Raw genomic sequence first — 16,917 nt, 5'->3', positions numbered from 1 at the left:
GGAATTTTAGTGTATTTTGCATGAAGAGGGTCCACTAATGGCGACATTTCGCATAAAATGGACCCTAATTTGTTGAAAATGTCGATTTTGTAGCATTAATCATTAAATTCAACTAAAATTTTATAAACTGAGCTGTGCAGTATGTTTAGTACTTTCTGTTTCATGTCATATATCCTCGGAAATAAGAAGCGCAAGCTAATAAACGCTGAAACTGTACCCGAGGTCCATCATAGGTAAATGGTCCACTATAGGTTAACTTACCCTATATGGTGAGTGTGACGGATAAAGATATGGAGAGTGTGACCGATAGGGATAAGGATAAAGATAGATGAGAGAGAGAATGGGGGTGGGGAGGAGAAAGGAAGGGTAAACCTAACTATATTCCATGTCACAGCATGGTTTTCATCCTGTTCCAACTTATTGGCATTTAGCGCGCTTTGTCTGTGTACGACGGGACAGGTCAACCAAATCGTTGCCATTTATATTGATTTGAAAGCAGCAGTTATTAGCATTTGATCGGGTCGGTCATCAAATCCTTTTAGCAGAACTTGACAAATCCAGCATGCTTTCCCGGCTAAACTTTTATTTTCATAAAAGCCAAATTGCCATTAAACTCGGGCTCAATCATGGTGGTTTCAAAACCATTCCGAAGCACCACAAGGAAGCATTTAGGGACTTTGGTTGTGCTATGCGGATGCTGTAAAAATTTATCTGTCAGTTTAGTCCGCTATGGATTATTCAATACTTCAAAGATTGATTGATTTGCTTGCGACGTGGTACACCTCTAGCAAGATGTCGATCAGTATTCTCAAATGCACTATTATTAGTTTTTGTCGTAAAAAGTAGCTAGTGGTTTTTAATTATCGCATCAACGGTACATTACTTCAGCGCAGTGATACACTCCCCCCACAATTATGGATCACCCACAATTATGGATCACTTTTGCGTTTCAAGTTAAATTACTCAGTTAAACAAACTATTTGACGATTTGTCGCATTTTTGAAACAAACTATACCATGTTAACTAGCTTTTAACACATAAAGCGTCCTTTTTATCTTGAGATTAATGCTTTTTTAATGAGCGTACAATGTTGTCATCGAGAATCTGTCAAAATCTTTGTCGTTTTTCTCAGTCAGCGTAAGCAGTACGTTCCTCGTTCATAAGGTTTCTATGTGATATAATCACCAAATTTCGTGCAGAAAATGGCTCGTACTCGTAGATCAAGGTAAGTTCTTTACGATTCAACTAAATGTTGGTGGTTACCAATGATTTTCCTGTAGAAATAAGCAATTTTCAAAGTGATCCATAATATGGACCGAAACAAGGTATTTTTTCACAATTATGGATCACTTTGGTTGCAATGTGAATTTTACAAATTCGAACAACTTTTGATCTGTTACAAACATTATTTAAGCAGAAACGTGAATCGAAACCCCAAACGGAAGCTATACAGTGCTGAGGCTTTGGAAAACGCAGTTTCCGAAGCACGCAGGACAGGTAAGCTGCGCAAGGCGGCAAAACTCTATGATATTCCGTATGCAACGGTTTATCGCTACCTTAAGCATCCTCCAAGGAATGACAGACCTGGACCCTCGACCTTACTGCGACCAGAAGAAGAAGCTCGTTTCGAACAGTGGGCGCTTTACATGGCCCGAGCCGGATTTCCGATAAGCGAGGCTGATTTGACATACACTGTGAAAGACTACGCCGCAAAAAATCGTGAGACGCGTGATTTACCTGCTTCTTTTCCAAGTCAGTCTTACGATTCGAATATTATTTGTATCAAAACAACTTTATTTATGTTCTGATTCTTTTAGGTAAGAATTGGGTTCGCCGTTTTTTGCAAAGACATCCATCAATCAAAAAAAAGTTTACCACAAATCTGTCAAGATCGGGAGCTAATGTAACCGAGAATATCTTGCGAATGTGGTTTTCGGAAATTGAAGACATTTTCGAGGAAGAGGGTATAGACATGTCAATCTTTAATTCCCCAAGTCGAATATTTAACTTCGACGAGTCCGGATTTAGGCTGGTACCAAAATCATTCAAGGCCCTTTGCGATAATAACACTGAAAACACCTACATCGTTAATAACAATTCCGATAAAGAGAGCTATACTAGTCTTTTCGGAGCCAACGCAGCTGGTGAGCTGACTCCGCCTATGATTCTTTTTCCGGGACAAAGAATCAGTCGGGAAATCGCGGAAAGCATTCCCAAAGGCTGGTCAGTAGGTGTTTCCGAAGAAGGATGGCAGACATCTAAAACCTTCTACGAATACATGGTTAATGATTATTATAATTGGTTGCTAAAGTCTAAAATTGAGCTTCCAGTAGTTGTTTTTCTGGATGGCCATAAGAGCCACATCAGTATAGAGTTGATGGAGTTCTGCAAACAACATCAGATAATACTGGCTTCTCTCTACCCCAATTCCACAAGAATTCTCCAACCATTGGATCGATCGTTCTTTGGCCCTTTCAAGAATATTTGGAACAAGGTTCTAAAGAAATTTCAACTGGGTAGTGATTCTGCAAGAGTAACAAAAACGAACTTTGCCAAACTTTTGAAAACGGCTTTGGACAATTTTACAAATTCCAAAGAATGCCTAAAAAATGGCTTTAAGCTCTGTGGACTCTGCCCTTGGAATGTTAACGCGATAAATTTTAATACCTTGCCTACAAATGCCCCGAAAACACTTGAAGATTCTATTGAGGATATACAAGTGGCTGAAAAAACTTCCGATGCATTAACGCAGACAAATGAGAATGGTTTTGAACTCCAACTGCAATATGTTGAACTCGGATTGCAATCCGACCAATTGTCGAGGTTTTTGGATAACTGGAAGAGAGATTATTGGTACGGCCCACTTGATGAACTCGCGTTGTTCAATTTCTGGAAGCTTATCAAAGACAAAGCAGAAGGATTATTTTTTACTGAACCACTTCAGCAATCTGAAAGTGTTACTTTGGAATTTGTTGTAAACGACAACGGCGAATGTTCCTGTCTATCGAACACAGACCATGCAGAAAAAGCTGGTAAGCATAATCATATAATTATTTATTCCTTTACTTTTTTATCATTATGACTTAGGTGATGCGAGCAATTCAATACACGACAGTGGTGATTGTCTTGTTGAACCTGAAGCTTCTAGCGCCCACTCAGGTAAATGTTGAAAAATAGATAACTATTCACAATATTTTTATAAAGTATAGATTCTCTAAATCCTGCCTCAAAAGACAATTTGATGGAAAATGTTACAGTGGAGACTACAGGTGCATCCGATACAAATCCTAAAGATCCCTTTGAGGAAGTCCTAGTTTGGCCGAGAATTCGCACTGATGTTCCAAATCAACGCAAACGTCGTGGACAAGAACATGTGCCCTCTGTTTCAACCAGTGACAGGTGGCTGCAGTGGTTTGAAAAAAAGGACATGGAAAAGAAAGAAATCGAAGACGCCAAGAAAGCAAGGATCGCGGAGCGAAAAAACAAGAAAAAACAGAGGGATGAGGAAAAGCTTCTGAAGGCCTCTCTTAAGAAGAACCAACAGAGAAAAGGTCGAGGAAAAGCTAAGCAAAAAGTGGCCCGTTCCGACAAAGTCGCTAATGCAAGTTAAATAATGCTTTGTTTGTTCCATTTCGCGAATTTAATTATCTTACTCAAATCTCGATAAATTCCTGAAAATCTCTATAATAAAGAGAAAAAAAAATCTTCCTTTCATCAATTCGTCCCGAAAGCCACACAAGATCAGGGCTTGAAAAGAGAACGCAATTTGACTGTGACTGCGTGAATGCTTACGCTTTCTGCATTCAACTTGCGCTTCAAATACGATCATTTGTTGAATCCAGTCAATCTGTCGCTTGCGAAGACTGTAGTCTATAATCCAGGTGGCCTCTCAAGAGAAGCCAACAGTCGTTCTCTCGCTTTACGTTAATGTTGAAGAATGTAAACTGCTTGCGAGCATAAGGTGATGTATTTTTTCGTTACTCTTTTTGTCTCCAAAATACTTTTAACCCCACAGTAAAAGTTTGTCACCCGGCCTCGGTCCGACACAAGCAAAATGTTCGTTTGAGTCGGACGGCGTCCGACTGGCTTCTTATTCTTCATGCACATGTATTGGTTGTTTTTTGTGGTATTGAATCATACGAAGCACGATTGCTTTTCGTTAGTGTGGTTTGGTAGTCATTCGCTACTCCAAATGGTTAAGAAAATCTGTTCGATGTAAATGTACGCAAATGTAAAAAAAGATCAGAACATATTCGTTCTGCTGTAAAATCGGACTGAATGAGCATATGACTGGGTATGAGATATGACTGAGCGAACTGCTAGTTGTGTAATGTATAGCGTTCGTATTTCACCACTAAACGGACGGTATGAATCTAAATGCGCGGTAGAAAAAAATGATCGGTTAAAACCCTGCACAAGGTCTTTCATACAGTTAAAACCCGTTATTTGTACGGTATTACATGATTTGAATAAAATTCATTGAGTGAATTCGCTGCCAAAAAGTGTATTTTTATTTTGATCCATAATATGATGAAAATTGTTTCATAATTGTGACCGCTCCCAAAAGTGATCCATAATTGTGTATTTGATGAGTTAGAATATAAGCATGATTTCCATGGAAAACTTGCACTAAATGGGTTTAATAACTGAATCAACTGAAAGATTACATATTTCTGTAACCAAAAACATTTATAAACTGCTTTTAAACAATAGTATGCGCTAGAATTGATTGTTTCAAACTCATACTTCTGCTTAAATGGCCCATAATTGTGGGGGAACTGTACTATTATGGATCTTGACGTTGTATTGGACAACCAACAGTCGTTACCTACGACTTATACCTACGTTGTTAATAAAGCTTATCGACAGCCAGGAACCATGTTCAGAAACAGCAAAGACTTCTGCGATCCATGTACTTTACGCACACTTTACTGTTGCTTGGTTCGTTCCATTCTCGCTGTGTTGTTTGGAATCCGCACTATGATTTGAGGATTCTTCGTATGGAGCGGATTCAAAAATATTTCATCCGTGGAATATGCCGAATGCCGTCTTGAAGAAACCCGGATACCTCTTAAGCAGCGTCGCAAGGATATCATAGCTATGACTGCCTTTAAGATTCCGTCAAGTTCGTATGATTGCCCTGCTATTTTGTCACTGCTTCAGTTGCACTGCCCTTTCCGGCCTTGGCGGAACCATCAGCTACCGCGGGTTAGTTTGCACCGCACCAATTACGGCATTCAGGAACCAATTTGCCAGATGGCCCTGAAATACAATCCGCGTGGAAACAGTTTAACTTTTCAATGAATTCTGTGAATGAATGAATGATTTTGTATTGTTCAGTTATTTATCTAAGGCTATTATGTTATTTATTCTGCATTTTTTTTTTTTTTTTTTTTGATTATAGTCACTTTAACTAGCTTTGGTCATTCGTGACTTCTGCGGGGTTGGGATTTGAACCCGGGTCCTCGGCGTGAGAGGCATGAATGCTAACCACTACGCCGGGACTGACCCCGGACAAATTCTGCATTTATTTTATGTTAATTTTTTGTATGTTGTAAACAAAAGATACTGGATTTTTATGCCGCTTTGAGTAATAATGTCAATATGATGTTTACTCAAGGTGGCTTTTCCCAGCCATACCATTAATAGGTCGGATGATAAAATAAAATAAAAAATAAAATATCGTGTCTACGTGCTTGTTTTACCCGTGCATCCATCCTTAGCTTGTAATGCTCGCGACCTGGCTCACTTACTTATTTAGCGTAATCAAATGGAACACTGACCCTTCGGCTCGAGGTTCGTCCGCATCCTCCTCCGCCAGCGGTGTTGGCAGACCAACGACGATCGCATATTTGGCATTCGAACCAGTCGAATACTATCGACAACAACCGTGACAAGTACGCGACGACGATCGGTCGCGAATATGAGCCGACCGAGTAATAATAAACCTGACACGGCACGGTAGTAGTGCCGTGTACCAATTCACCCTTTCAGCCCAGGTACTGAGAGGTACCGAGAGAGAGAGAAAAGCACCGTACGGCTGTGGTATAAATAAATATTTTTATTGCCATAATATTTATAATTTAATAACTTGTATATTTTATTGGCTTGATTATTGAATAATTGGTTTGGAATAATCGCGAAAAAAGGAGAGCGCTGCAAATGCCACATTTATGCACGAACCCAGAGAGCCGGTTCGCACCAAAGGCATTCCCGGTTAATAAAAATGTTGTAAAATTTTACGACTATAGTGCACAAATTTATTGTTATCATTTCGAAAAAGTGTAATTCTTTTTTCGGACATATTGCGGTGGTGCTTCATTTCTTGCCCAGTCGGTATCGATTCGTAGCCGATTACTCTTTTTCCCTCTGATCACCTGAGAGTGGTGAGTGCTGACTGCCTGGCTCGCTGGTCGCTGGCCGGTGTGGTGTAACGGCTTTGATCTTTCGAAATTAAGCGAATCGTCCTCGTACCGTACAGTGGGGTTAATTTGGGATGGAACACACTGATGAAAGAGCAATAGTAAATCGCACTTGTTGACGGTAAGTGAATTCGCGCGAAAAAAAAACAAACCTCTCCCATCCCCTGCCTACAAGTAGAAGAGAATTATTCAGCGCCACGGCCGGCCGACCGGCCGCCCGCCGGTCACTTTCCTTGCCGATTGGTACAGGAAAGGTGTAAATACGGTCAACGTACTCGATAATTGTCAGCTTAAAAGTTAATTTATGATATTTATGATGGTTTTTGCCTGCTTCCCGGCAGGACGCGCCGGCAGGAGACCACTCTGCACTCGGTTTTATTTCATCTTTCACAAAACTGACCAGATTGGGGTCCGATTTTTGATTCATTTGTGATCCATTCGGTTCGGCGACGATGACGATGACGATGACGACGACGACGACGGCGAAGAGACAGACATCCCGGATCGGCGGAAATATGGCCAACCTGTAAAGTGCCATCCATTTTGCTATATGCATATATGTGATTGCAGGTTTGTTTTTATGGAGCCGCTCTTCTCCTGTAGACCGCTTCAATCAAATTCGAGTTTTATTGTTATTGTTGGTGATGAAAGCGGATTTTATGCTTGATGAGGTGGATCTGCGTGGATACTTGTTTTTGTTTTTTAAATTGTTTGGGAGGAATGGCACTGCATGATGAAGCTCATAATTTCTGGACATAATTATGGAATCCAGTGAAATATAACGATTGATTTTATGCTCAAAAACAATCCAGCACTCCATCATTAAAGAGCAAATTAATTATCAACTTTCAGAATCAGTTATTGAGCAGGAAAATCGCTACCAATGCTTAGCCGGTTGCAATTCACCTCAAGCTCTGCATCGCTGTAAATACACAATCGCTCAAGCTTGAATAATTCGATCACCGATTTCGTCCATCCACCCCCAGCCTCGGCAACTGTTTCTAATGATGCCAAATGGCTGCCATCCACCGTTGCTCGTCCTGACCTCGACTTCATAATTAATGTCACCGATTTGACGACTGGTTTCCTTCAGGGACAATACATATACGTCGGTAGCTGAGTTTTCATTCTTCATTTCCACCCCGCGGACGACGGTTGCCTTACAGTGCTGCTCGATCGTTGTTACTCACTGTCAATTGATTGCAATGTTCACTTAATTTACTGATTTCATTTTTTTCTTTGACAACTTCCAACTACAACGTTCGTCATTAATCACAAATGAACGACGAAGCTAGTGGAACAAACGAATTAAAGTAATTAATCGATCATTTCAATTAACTTTTGAGAATGGCAATATCAATGTGAATAGTAGCCATTGGTGTGCCGGGGCTGGGATACGTGCCCCACCTGCTCTGTAAAATTTAAGGTAAAACAAAATCATTTCTGTAACCTAAAAGTCCGCAATTTTTAATTTAATTCGCCACTATTTTGCGATGAATAAATTAATTGTGTCAAAATAGTTCCAGTTTCAAGTTCAATTCAATATTAGTAATAAATTAAACTTCAAGTTTAGTTTAAAGCGATAAGCTCAATTTCAAGTTCAAAGTCAATTCTAAATTCGAACTTAGTTTCGACACCGATTTCAAGTCCAAATATAAGTCTAGTTTTAAATCCAATTCCAAACACAATTTTAAGGGTAATTTAATTCCAATTTATATCTAACTTCAATTCTTACTTTAAACTTAATTTCATGTCCAAAGCTAATTTCAACTTCGATGACTGCTAGTCCGATTTCAAATCCACTTTCAAGTCTAGTTTCAAGTCCAATTAAAAAAAATCATTTCAATTTTGAAGTCCAATTTTAAGTTGAGCACTCCAAACAAAGTCGAAATTTTCTTGTTAGTCAATTTTTAATCTTTGAATGATAAAATTTGCATGATAATATTTTTGGTGTTTAAGTTTATAGCTCAAAATCTCGGTTTTCTTGAATCTAATACTACAAGCAGTTTATTTCGTCTATAACCAGAACCAGACCCCTGACAGGACGCCATGTTTTCGTGGCAAAAATCGCATTAAGCGAAGACTCAAACCAATAATGCCAGATTGCAGTGTTGTTGTTGCATCTCATTGACTTATAGCGTTAGAAGTACATTTAGGCGTTTTGGTCATACATTCCGGTTATCCTCGGTACAGTGAAGCTTAAGATAAGTGTGTTCAGAGAAATTTCTCAGCGTCAAAAGCGCTTTCATATGGCATGAACGATTCTTTGATTAATCCCCCTAAAAGTCAGATAGAAAATTTGTGTTTTGAACAGTAAGAGATACGGCAAAACAATGTTCTACAAAATTTTTGAGAAGATTATTATAAAGAGCTTTGGCATAGAAAGTAACCTTCTAGCTGTTACAGTTTTAGATGTAATGAACAATTTTTGTGGATACTTTACGAAAATCAATTTTTTGACCACAGCTCTCTGTATTTATACACATTTGAAATGTTCGGCAAAGGTTTTCATAGAGTCAAATTACACACTTTTCTAGAATATAGGAACTTACTATCGTCAATATTTGAGGAGAAAATTAAAGTTTTCTATTAAAAATCATACAATTTTCAATCTAACTTTTAGGGGGATTAATCAAACAATCGTTCATGCCATATGGAAGAGCTTTTGATGCTGAGAAATTTCTCTGAACATACTTACCCAGTATAATCAACCATTTCGACGCAGTTCTTTATAATAATCTTCTAAAAACTCTTGTAGAACATTTTTTTGCTGTACCTCTTACTGTTCAAAAAATAAATTTTCACTCTGACTTTAAGGGGGATGAATCAAAGAATCGTTCATTCCATATGAAAGAGCTTTTAACGCTGAAAAATTTCTCTGAACATACTTAATCAATATAATCAACCATTTCGACGCAATTAAAAAAAACCCGAATTAATCCACCTAGCGGCGTGACCTAGCCTTTCTACTGCCTCAATAATCATTATTTAATTTCTCAGAAACATCTATAATTAACTTGACTATTCTCTTCAATATCCGTTCCGTATTCCTCAAATTCCTCAAAAATTTGCCAATAAAATTCACAACGTATTGCGTAGAATAATTATATTTTCTTTCCTTCGGTGCGTCAATACTTGTAAGCGTCATTTATGTTACTTGATGAACACCTTATTTAGTCTTATAATATTTACGTGATTGATAGAAAAATAATGTTAACTCAAAAGATAATTTATACAGACTTGAATGAATATATATAGAAAATTTGAAATTAACCCTCTAACGGGTCTACAGACGGCCTTAACTTTCGGGCTTCAGAGCCACATACGAAACTTGTTTTGAATTGATAAAAAAGAAGTAAAACAAAAAGTTATTTATATCCTTTAATTCTACTACTGTGCTCTATTGATAAATACGTATTTCGGTCTCGACGTGTGACCTTCATCAGTATCTAACTACCTTAGACTGTTTTGTTTTGAATTGACAATATGAAATATGTGTTCATAGCAGATGTTTTGATATTTTGATATTAATACCATGCGTTCAAAAGTTAGCATCTTTGAAAAACAAGAGTTCAGAATTTTTTTTATTATACTTCGCTTTTGAAGAAAAAGGATATCTACAACAAAATGATTAATCTGAAAATGTTACTATTAGTTTGCTTGGCTTCAATTTTGCAACATATCTGGATTCGAAAAAATAACTGAATAGAGCATTAGATATGAAAAAGAGAAATTTCTTAGCTAGTGCTCCTTCAGATAATTATTTTTGCATAAAAATCAAAACTTGAGCTTCTTCTGAATGTACCTTCATGAAAAGATAGTCATTAGCTTGATCGCATCGTTTTTACAATGTTAGAGGGTTAGGAAAACAAGACGAGGTCGAAAAATAGTGCAAAAGTTGCGCCATAAACATGCTTGAGAATGAAAAATATGATCGACATGATTTCCAGCGCTTGTCATTTTGGATTTATTAAAACATGATACATGACATAAGACATCTGTCCTTTAAAATGTCACTAACGAAAACAAACCTTACAAAATTACTACCGCGCAACGTTTACTTCCTATTTTTCATATAACATTTCTAAGCTCTAATATCTAATGATTGAAAAGAGCATCTATTGATGCGCAAAATTTGTTTGAAATTTGTATAAATTTATTTGGTAAAATCAACACACTTTAATCCTATACACCACTTTACCTACATGCTTAAATCAACTGCTTTTTTTCGCTTTTTGCTTTCCTTGTACAATTGTGAGTAACAGCAAGAGAAGAAAATGACAATTGAAACCTGAAATCAAAGAAAGAAAAAAAATTTCGATTGAATCCCACTATTTAATATTTATTTGCAACAGATACGTAGTTCGCCTACGACGTGCAGGCTTCATCAGTGTCTTATTTCAAAGCGTATACGTATCTGTCGCGAACGAATATTAAATAGTGGAATTTAGTCGGTAAAAGTTTTTTCTTTTCTTTAATTTCAGAGTTCGTATTCCACTAAGAGGCTTCAAAAACTTCAGACAATTGACATGTTTCTCACTTTTCTTGAATTTCAATGCAAATTTAAAAATTGCAAATTGTCATCACATACACACTTACATACATACATACATACATACATACATACATACATGCATACATACATACATACATACATACATACATACATACATACATACATACATACATACATACATACATACATACATACATACATACATACATACATACATACATACATACATACATCACACACATTGAATACAATCAACATTTGATTGATATGTTTTGATTTCACACGTTTTAACGGTTTAATATACAGTGCTCAAGTGTTAAAGTTTGAATAACTTTTGAATGAACTGTCCGATTTTCAATAACTCGGTTTCGTTTGATAGATCTCAGCAGTAATTTTCAAATAATAATAAAATGCGTGATGTTTTTCATTGAATTAATGTTTAAATGTTTCAAAAATATGTTTTAAATACTATTTTTTTCCCATTTCTTTATGTAACTTTCAAACTACAAGTCCAATCGTCATGAAATTTGGAACTTAAGGGTTTGCAAGACTCCTCTTTCATATGCAATCAATTTTGTTCAAATCGGTTAAGGGATCTATGAGATAATGAAGTCCCATATTTTTCGTATTTTTATACATAACTTTTGAACTAAAAGTCCGATCAGTATGAAATTCAATAGCGACCAATGGGACCCCTAGACCTTTGATTTGACACTAAGAACATTAAAATCGGTCCAGCCATCTCCGAGAAAAGTGAGTGAGATTGAAAGCGTTACATACACACACACACACACACACACACACACACACACACACACACACACACACACACACACACACACACACACACACACACACACACACACACACACACACACACACACACACACACACACACACACACACACACACACACACACACACACACACACACACACACACACACACACACACACACACACACACACACACACACACACACACACACACACACACACACACACACACACACACACACACACACACACACACACACACACACACACACACACACACATACATACACACACACAGAAAATGCTCAGTTTTCGAAACTGAGTCGAGTGGTATATGACATTCGGCCCGCAGGACCTTCTTTCCATTTCCGGTTTTCCAAGTGATTTCTATACCTTTATACTATATATTTATATAGTAGAAAGGCAAAACGTGTATTTTGATACCTCTAGGACCATCACTGTGCAACGGGGTGATGTCCAACTTTGTAGTGAAACAGGTTAGAAATAAAAGAAAAACGCGAAAGAGCAAAGAATAAAAACCGACATGACAAATAGACAAACGAAAGAAGAAACATGACAGAATGAAAGGAAAAACGTGAAATAAAAACGGAAAAAAAAACGTAGGAAAAAAATTCTTTTTTGTCGAGAGAAAACAATACAAAACACGTGCATATGGGACAGAAAAAGCTGGAAAACGGAAATGGAAGCGAAGAGAACGAAAAAATAGAGATAAACTTGACAGCAAAAGAGAAAAAACGGGACAAAAAAGGAAAACAAATGGAATAGAAAATAAGGAAAAGAAGGTTGAAAATAGGGAAAGAGGAGAAAGTACAGAACAGGTACTGAAAAAGAAAAAAACGGGGCAGAAAATAGAATGAAATAGAAAGAAAAAAATGAAAACAGTCCTGTTTTTGTAAACTGAAAATGGATAAAACGGGAAAGACAAACAGAACGTGAAGGAACGGGAGGAAACTAATAAAAGGAAGAACGGAACAGACGAACGAAAAAAACGAACAATGAATGAACGAAAAACGGGATAAGAAGAAAGTTAAATGCGAAAAAATACGAAGACCAGGACGGAAAAAAATATCTAGAAGGGGTAGGAAGTAACAAAGAACGAGACAGGCAATGAGAAGAAACGCTCGAACCGGGAAAAACGGCAGAAAAAAGATGAAAACGGGACGGAGTAAATTTAGGACTCAGCAAAAAGGCGAAATTCGGGATAGGAAATGAAACGAAAAGGAACAGAGAAAGAAGAAATAGCGTGCCGGAGAAAAAAACCAGTAAAAAGAGAAAAGACGAGTTGGAACAGAAAACAAGAGATACACACATGATTCGGTAAAATTTACCAAAATCTAAACAGCCGAACGTTCTGTAAAAATTTCGGTGGTGCATATCAACGTTTACGGATTATTAGTCATGTTTAGCAGCATAAAATTTTTTACCGAACGTTCAGCTGTTTAGATTTCGGTAAATTTTACCGAATTCGGTGCTTCTTGTTAAGTGTGTATCAACAGGGAAATGTTGAAGCATAAGGCTAAAAATTTAAAACCGATAGAGGAAATGAGAAAAACGGGAAAAAGACTTCAAAGAGAACTTTAGGACAAAAACTGAAAAATGGGACAAAAAAAGAAAAACAAAGCCGGTTTAAGAAATGGTAAAGCAGAAAAGGAAAAGACGTAAAACAAGAGTTAAAAACAGAGAAGCGGGGAGGAATGGAACCAAAGTGAATCAAAAATAGAATAAAAAGACAGAATAGGTAAAAAACGGGATATCGAAAAGAGGTGCATGAAACAGACAAAGTGGAAAAACGGGAAGGGAAGGAGATAAAAAGAGTTAGAAAAATACGAGTTGTAAAATATGGAACAGAGAACAGAATACATAGGTCTTCCAGTTGGCGTCGAGGTACGGTGCTGGTCCAATAAACCAGCAACCGTCGTATGTTCGAATCTCGACTGGGAGAAGCTGTTAGAGTCAAAAGGATCGTAGCACTGGCCTTGCAAGTGTCCTGTACACTAACAGCTGGTCCGAAGTCTGTAGTATAAAAACAGAAGGTCAAGTTTCGATAACGGAGTGTAGTACCAACACTTTGCTTTTTCGCTTTGTTTTCGAAGAGGAAACAGAGGGTAGAAGAAGGAAAATCGAAAGCGAAAAGGAAGAAAACTGAGCCAGGGAATACGCAACAGAACACAAGCGGAACCAGAAGGAAAAATTAGAATCATAAATGAAAAACACGAGGAAAACAGGTCAAACGGGACATAAAAAGAGAAATTTGGAACAAAAAATGAGTAAATGGAACAAATAAGAAAAGAAAAACAAAATCGGACTAAGGAGATGGTAAAGCTGAACAGTAAAACATGAAAAATGGGAGATAAAAGTGAAAAATCGAAGAGAAAATGGAAAAAAGGATCCAAAATTGAATTACAAGCCAAAATAGATCGGAAAACAGGATATCAAAATTGCAAAGACGAAGCCAAAAAACGAGAAGAAAAACGATAAAATTGAGAAAAGTGACAAACGAGATTTAAAAGAGAAATATGTAACAAAAAAGGAAAAAAGAAATAAAAAAGAAAAGAAAAACGGGAAAAAGAAAACGAGTATCGGAGAGGATAGGGAACAAAGGTAGCCAAAAATATAATGAATGGAAAATGGAATGGATAATATAAAGGAAAAAGGAAAAGATGAAGACGAAAAACGAGAAGGTAATGAGAAAAAAAAGAGTGATAAAAATACGACTTACAAAAAGGAACAGACAAAGAGAAAACAGCGGGCAGAAAAATTTGGACCAATGGGACTGGAAAAAAGAAAAATCGGAACAGAGAGAGTTAAAATGTGTGAGGGAATAAGATGTTAACTTTAATTTCATGTTGTGTTTTTTGTCGACTGGATCCACTTGTAACTATTGATATTTAATATCATTATATGTAATATGCACACTCCCCAAAATTTAAGAAAAGACGTAAGCATCCCAAGTAACAATTTGGGTTTATTACACTCTTATGACGGGATTTAAGACTAAAATTGGTCATAGAAACCGCCATAAGAGTACAATAAAACTCACATTGTTGCTTGGGATATATGATATGTAAGCAATGAAAATGAATAAGCAACTTAAAACACTAACATTAAAAATGTATTTTACCACAGTACCCCTTGAAAAAGACATCAACAAAGGGTCGAAACGTCAGCAGTACATCAAACCTAAGTCTTGATAAATTTCTCTGAAGACTGCCCTGCCAAATATCAATGGTTTGATTACATGTAAATCTTCGTATTGATTTAATGTTTTTTTGAAAAAATCTTCAGTTCAAATTAGTCCAAATTCAACTCTAACTTAATGTCCAATGTGAGTTTAATAGCATGACCGATTTCAAGCCCAACTTCAACGTCTAATTCAGTTATTAGGTTCGATTTGTATTTAAATTTAAACTCTCATTTCAGGTTCAGTTTCAAGTCAAATTTCAAATATATTTTCAAATCAAATCTGAAGTTCAAATTAAATCCAATTTTAAGTTTAATTTCGATTATAATTTCTAATCCATTTTTAAGTGAAATTTTAACTTAAATTTCATATCCAATTCCATGTCTAATTCAATTCCAATTTCAAATAATTTCAGATTTCATGTCCAGTTTTAAGTAAAACTTCCATTCCAAATCACTCTTAATTAAAGTCTAATTTCAAATCCAATTTCCAATTCAATTTAAAGCGAAGCCTAATGACCAAATTAAATAGTCTAAATTCAAATGTAGTCTAATTAAATGCTCTAGGTCAAGTCCGATTCAAGTCCAATTTAAGCTTCAATATTATATTCAGTTGCACTCGAAAGTGCGGAATTTTTACCCTAAATTGTGCTAAGTAAGCATATATTCGCTATCCTGCGATTACTCTGTTTTTCTTGGCCAAAACATTCCTCTGAAAGGTCGGGTTCCCCACCTCTTGTTTGTGTCTGGGCACGCTAGTGATAGCAGCAATTAAATTTATAATGATAACTGACATTTTATAATTTTTTCCAGTTTAAAATCGATCATACTATAATGGAGTAGAGCAAATATGTGACCGGTTCGGTATCTACATACATATATTTATATGTCATATCTGTTCATATTAAAGCAGTTTACGTGGTTGCCTTATTCCCAACCATCATCGACGTCAGTGTCATATTAAAATTCAGCTTCTGCTTAGATTGACAGCTCCCCTCGGCCGGCTTCGGTCCTCTCACCAATTAGCCGAAGTTTATCCGCACACCAAGCACAGGCAGCGTCATAAATCTCCGACTGTTTGTTTACAACCGAATGGGCTATACAAGACGAAGCGAAAAAATAATTATTCCGCTAAATGTAAATAAATACGTAAATCAAATATTGGATAAAACACTTAATTCAACGCGGGTGATATATCGCGTACTGGCATGACTGACTGAGTGAGTGACGGGGTGGACGGTTGAGTAAGCGCGGGAAAGTGCGACCAGTGTGCAGATCCGCCATGTGAGGTCGCTGGGACGTAGCTAGGAATCTGGTCGATGAGAATCGACTACTTACAAATCTAGCGTTTATTGTCCGACCTATACATCCTACTCATCTGTATCATTGTTAAATTTAGAGCCCCTACAAGTGACCACATTGGGACACTCGGAGCACCCTGTCGGTTCGGTCGCATCTCGTTGCACCATGCATCTATGCGTTGCCAGCTGAAAGTTTACTTTTCAATCATCTGCACATATCATTTCCAATTTTCATATTTCACCATCAAGCATCCGGCTGACTGCAAAAATGAAATTTTCTCTGACCCGTCTCCAAATCGGTGTACTCGAAGAAACACTAACCGTTTTTTCCCGGAATAATTTCTCGTTCTTTCAGGTAAGTTTTTTCGCACCACCACCACCACCACCACCACCACCGTCACCGCCTCCGTCACGGTTGTGAACATCTCAACAAACATGGAAATGTGAGCATCAACCGAGCGACACTCTTCTGGTACCATCGCATCATCAGCGAGGAAAGAAGACCAATCAACTCATCAACAACTTGTTCGCGACCTGACGGAAGGTGCCAGCCGACCGGCCGGCCGTGGGTTCGCATTGAATAACAGTAATCTTCCCGACCGCGGTAGACGGACGCAAAAGAACGACGTGTGTGGTCCACAGGCAGTCAACCAACCGGCCAGCGAGTGCACTCCGGAAGGCAACTCCAGAGTGAGCGCACA

General features: G+C 37.4%; 1 protein-coding gene across 1 annotated transcript; it reads left to right on the top strand.

Annotated features, from left to right (window-relative positions):
* The first annotated feature begins 1,202 nt into the window (after positions 1-1,202).
* LOC128740675 (uncharacterized) lies at positions 1,203-16,637 on the top strand. The gene is made up of 7 exons (XM_053836237.1): positions 1,203-1,225; positions 1,418-1,752; positions 1,818-2,533; positions 2,945-3,032; positions 3,088-3,159; positions 3,210-3,601; positions 16,572-16,637. Exons 1-7 carry the CDS (start codon positions 1,203-1,205, stop codon positions 16,635-16,637), a joined length of 1,692 nt encoding a protein of 563 aa, XP_053692212.1.
* Positions 16,638-16,917: the final 280 nt, after the last annotated feature.

This window comes from Sabethes cyaneus, chromosome 3 (assembly GCF_943734655.1).
Source record: "Sabethes cyaneus chromosome 3, idSabCyanKW18_F2, whole genome shotgun sequence".
Taxonomy (NCBI): domain Eukaryota; kingdom Metazoa; phylum Arthropoda; class Insecta; order Diptera; family Culicidae; genus Sabethes; species Sabethes cyaneus.
The sequence above is the reverse complement of the archived record's forward strand: the minus strand, read 5'-3'. Positions and strand labels throughout refer to the sequence as shown.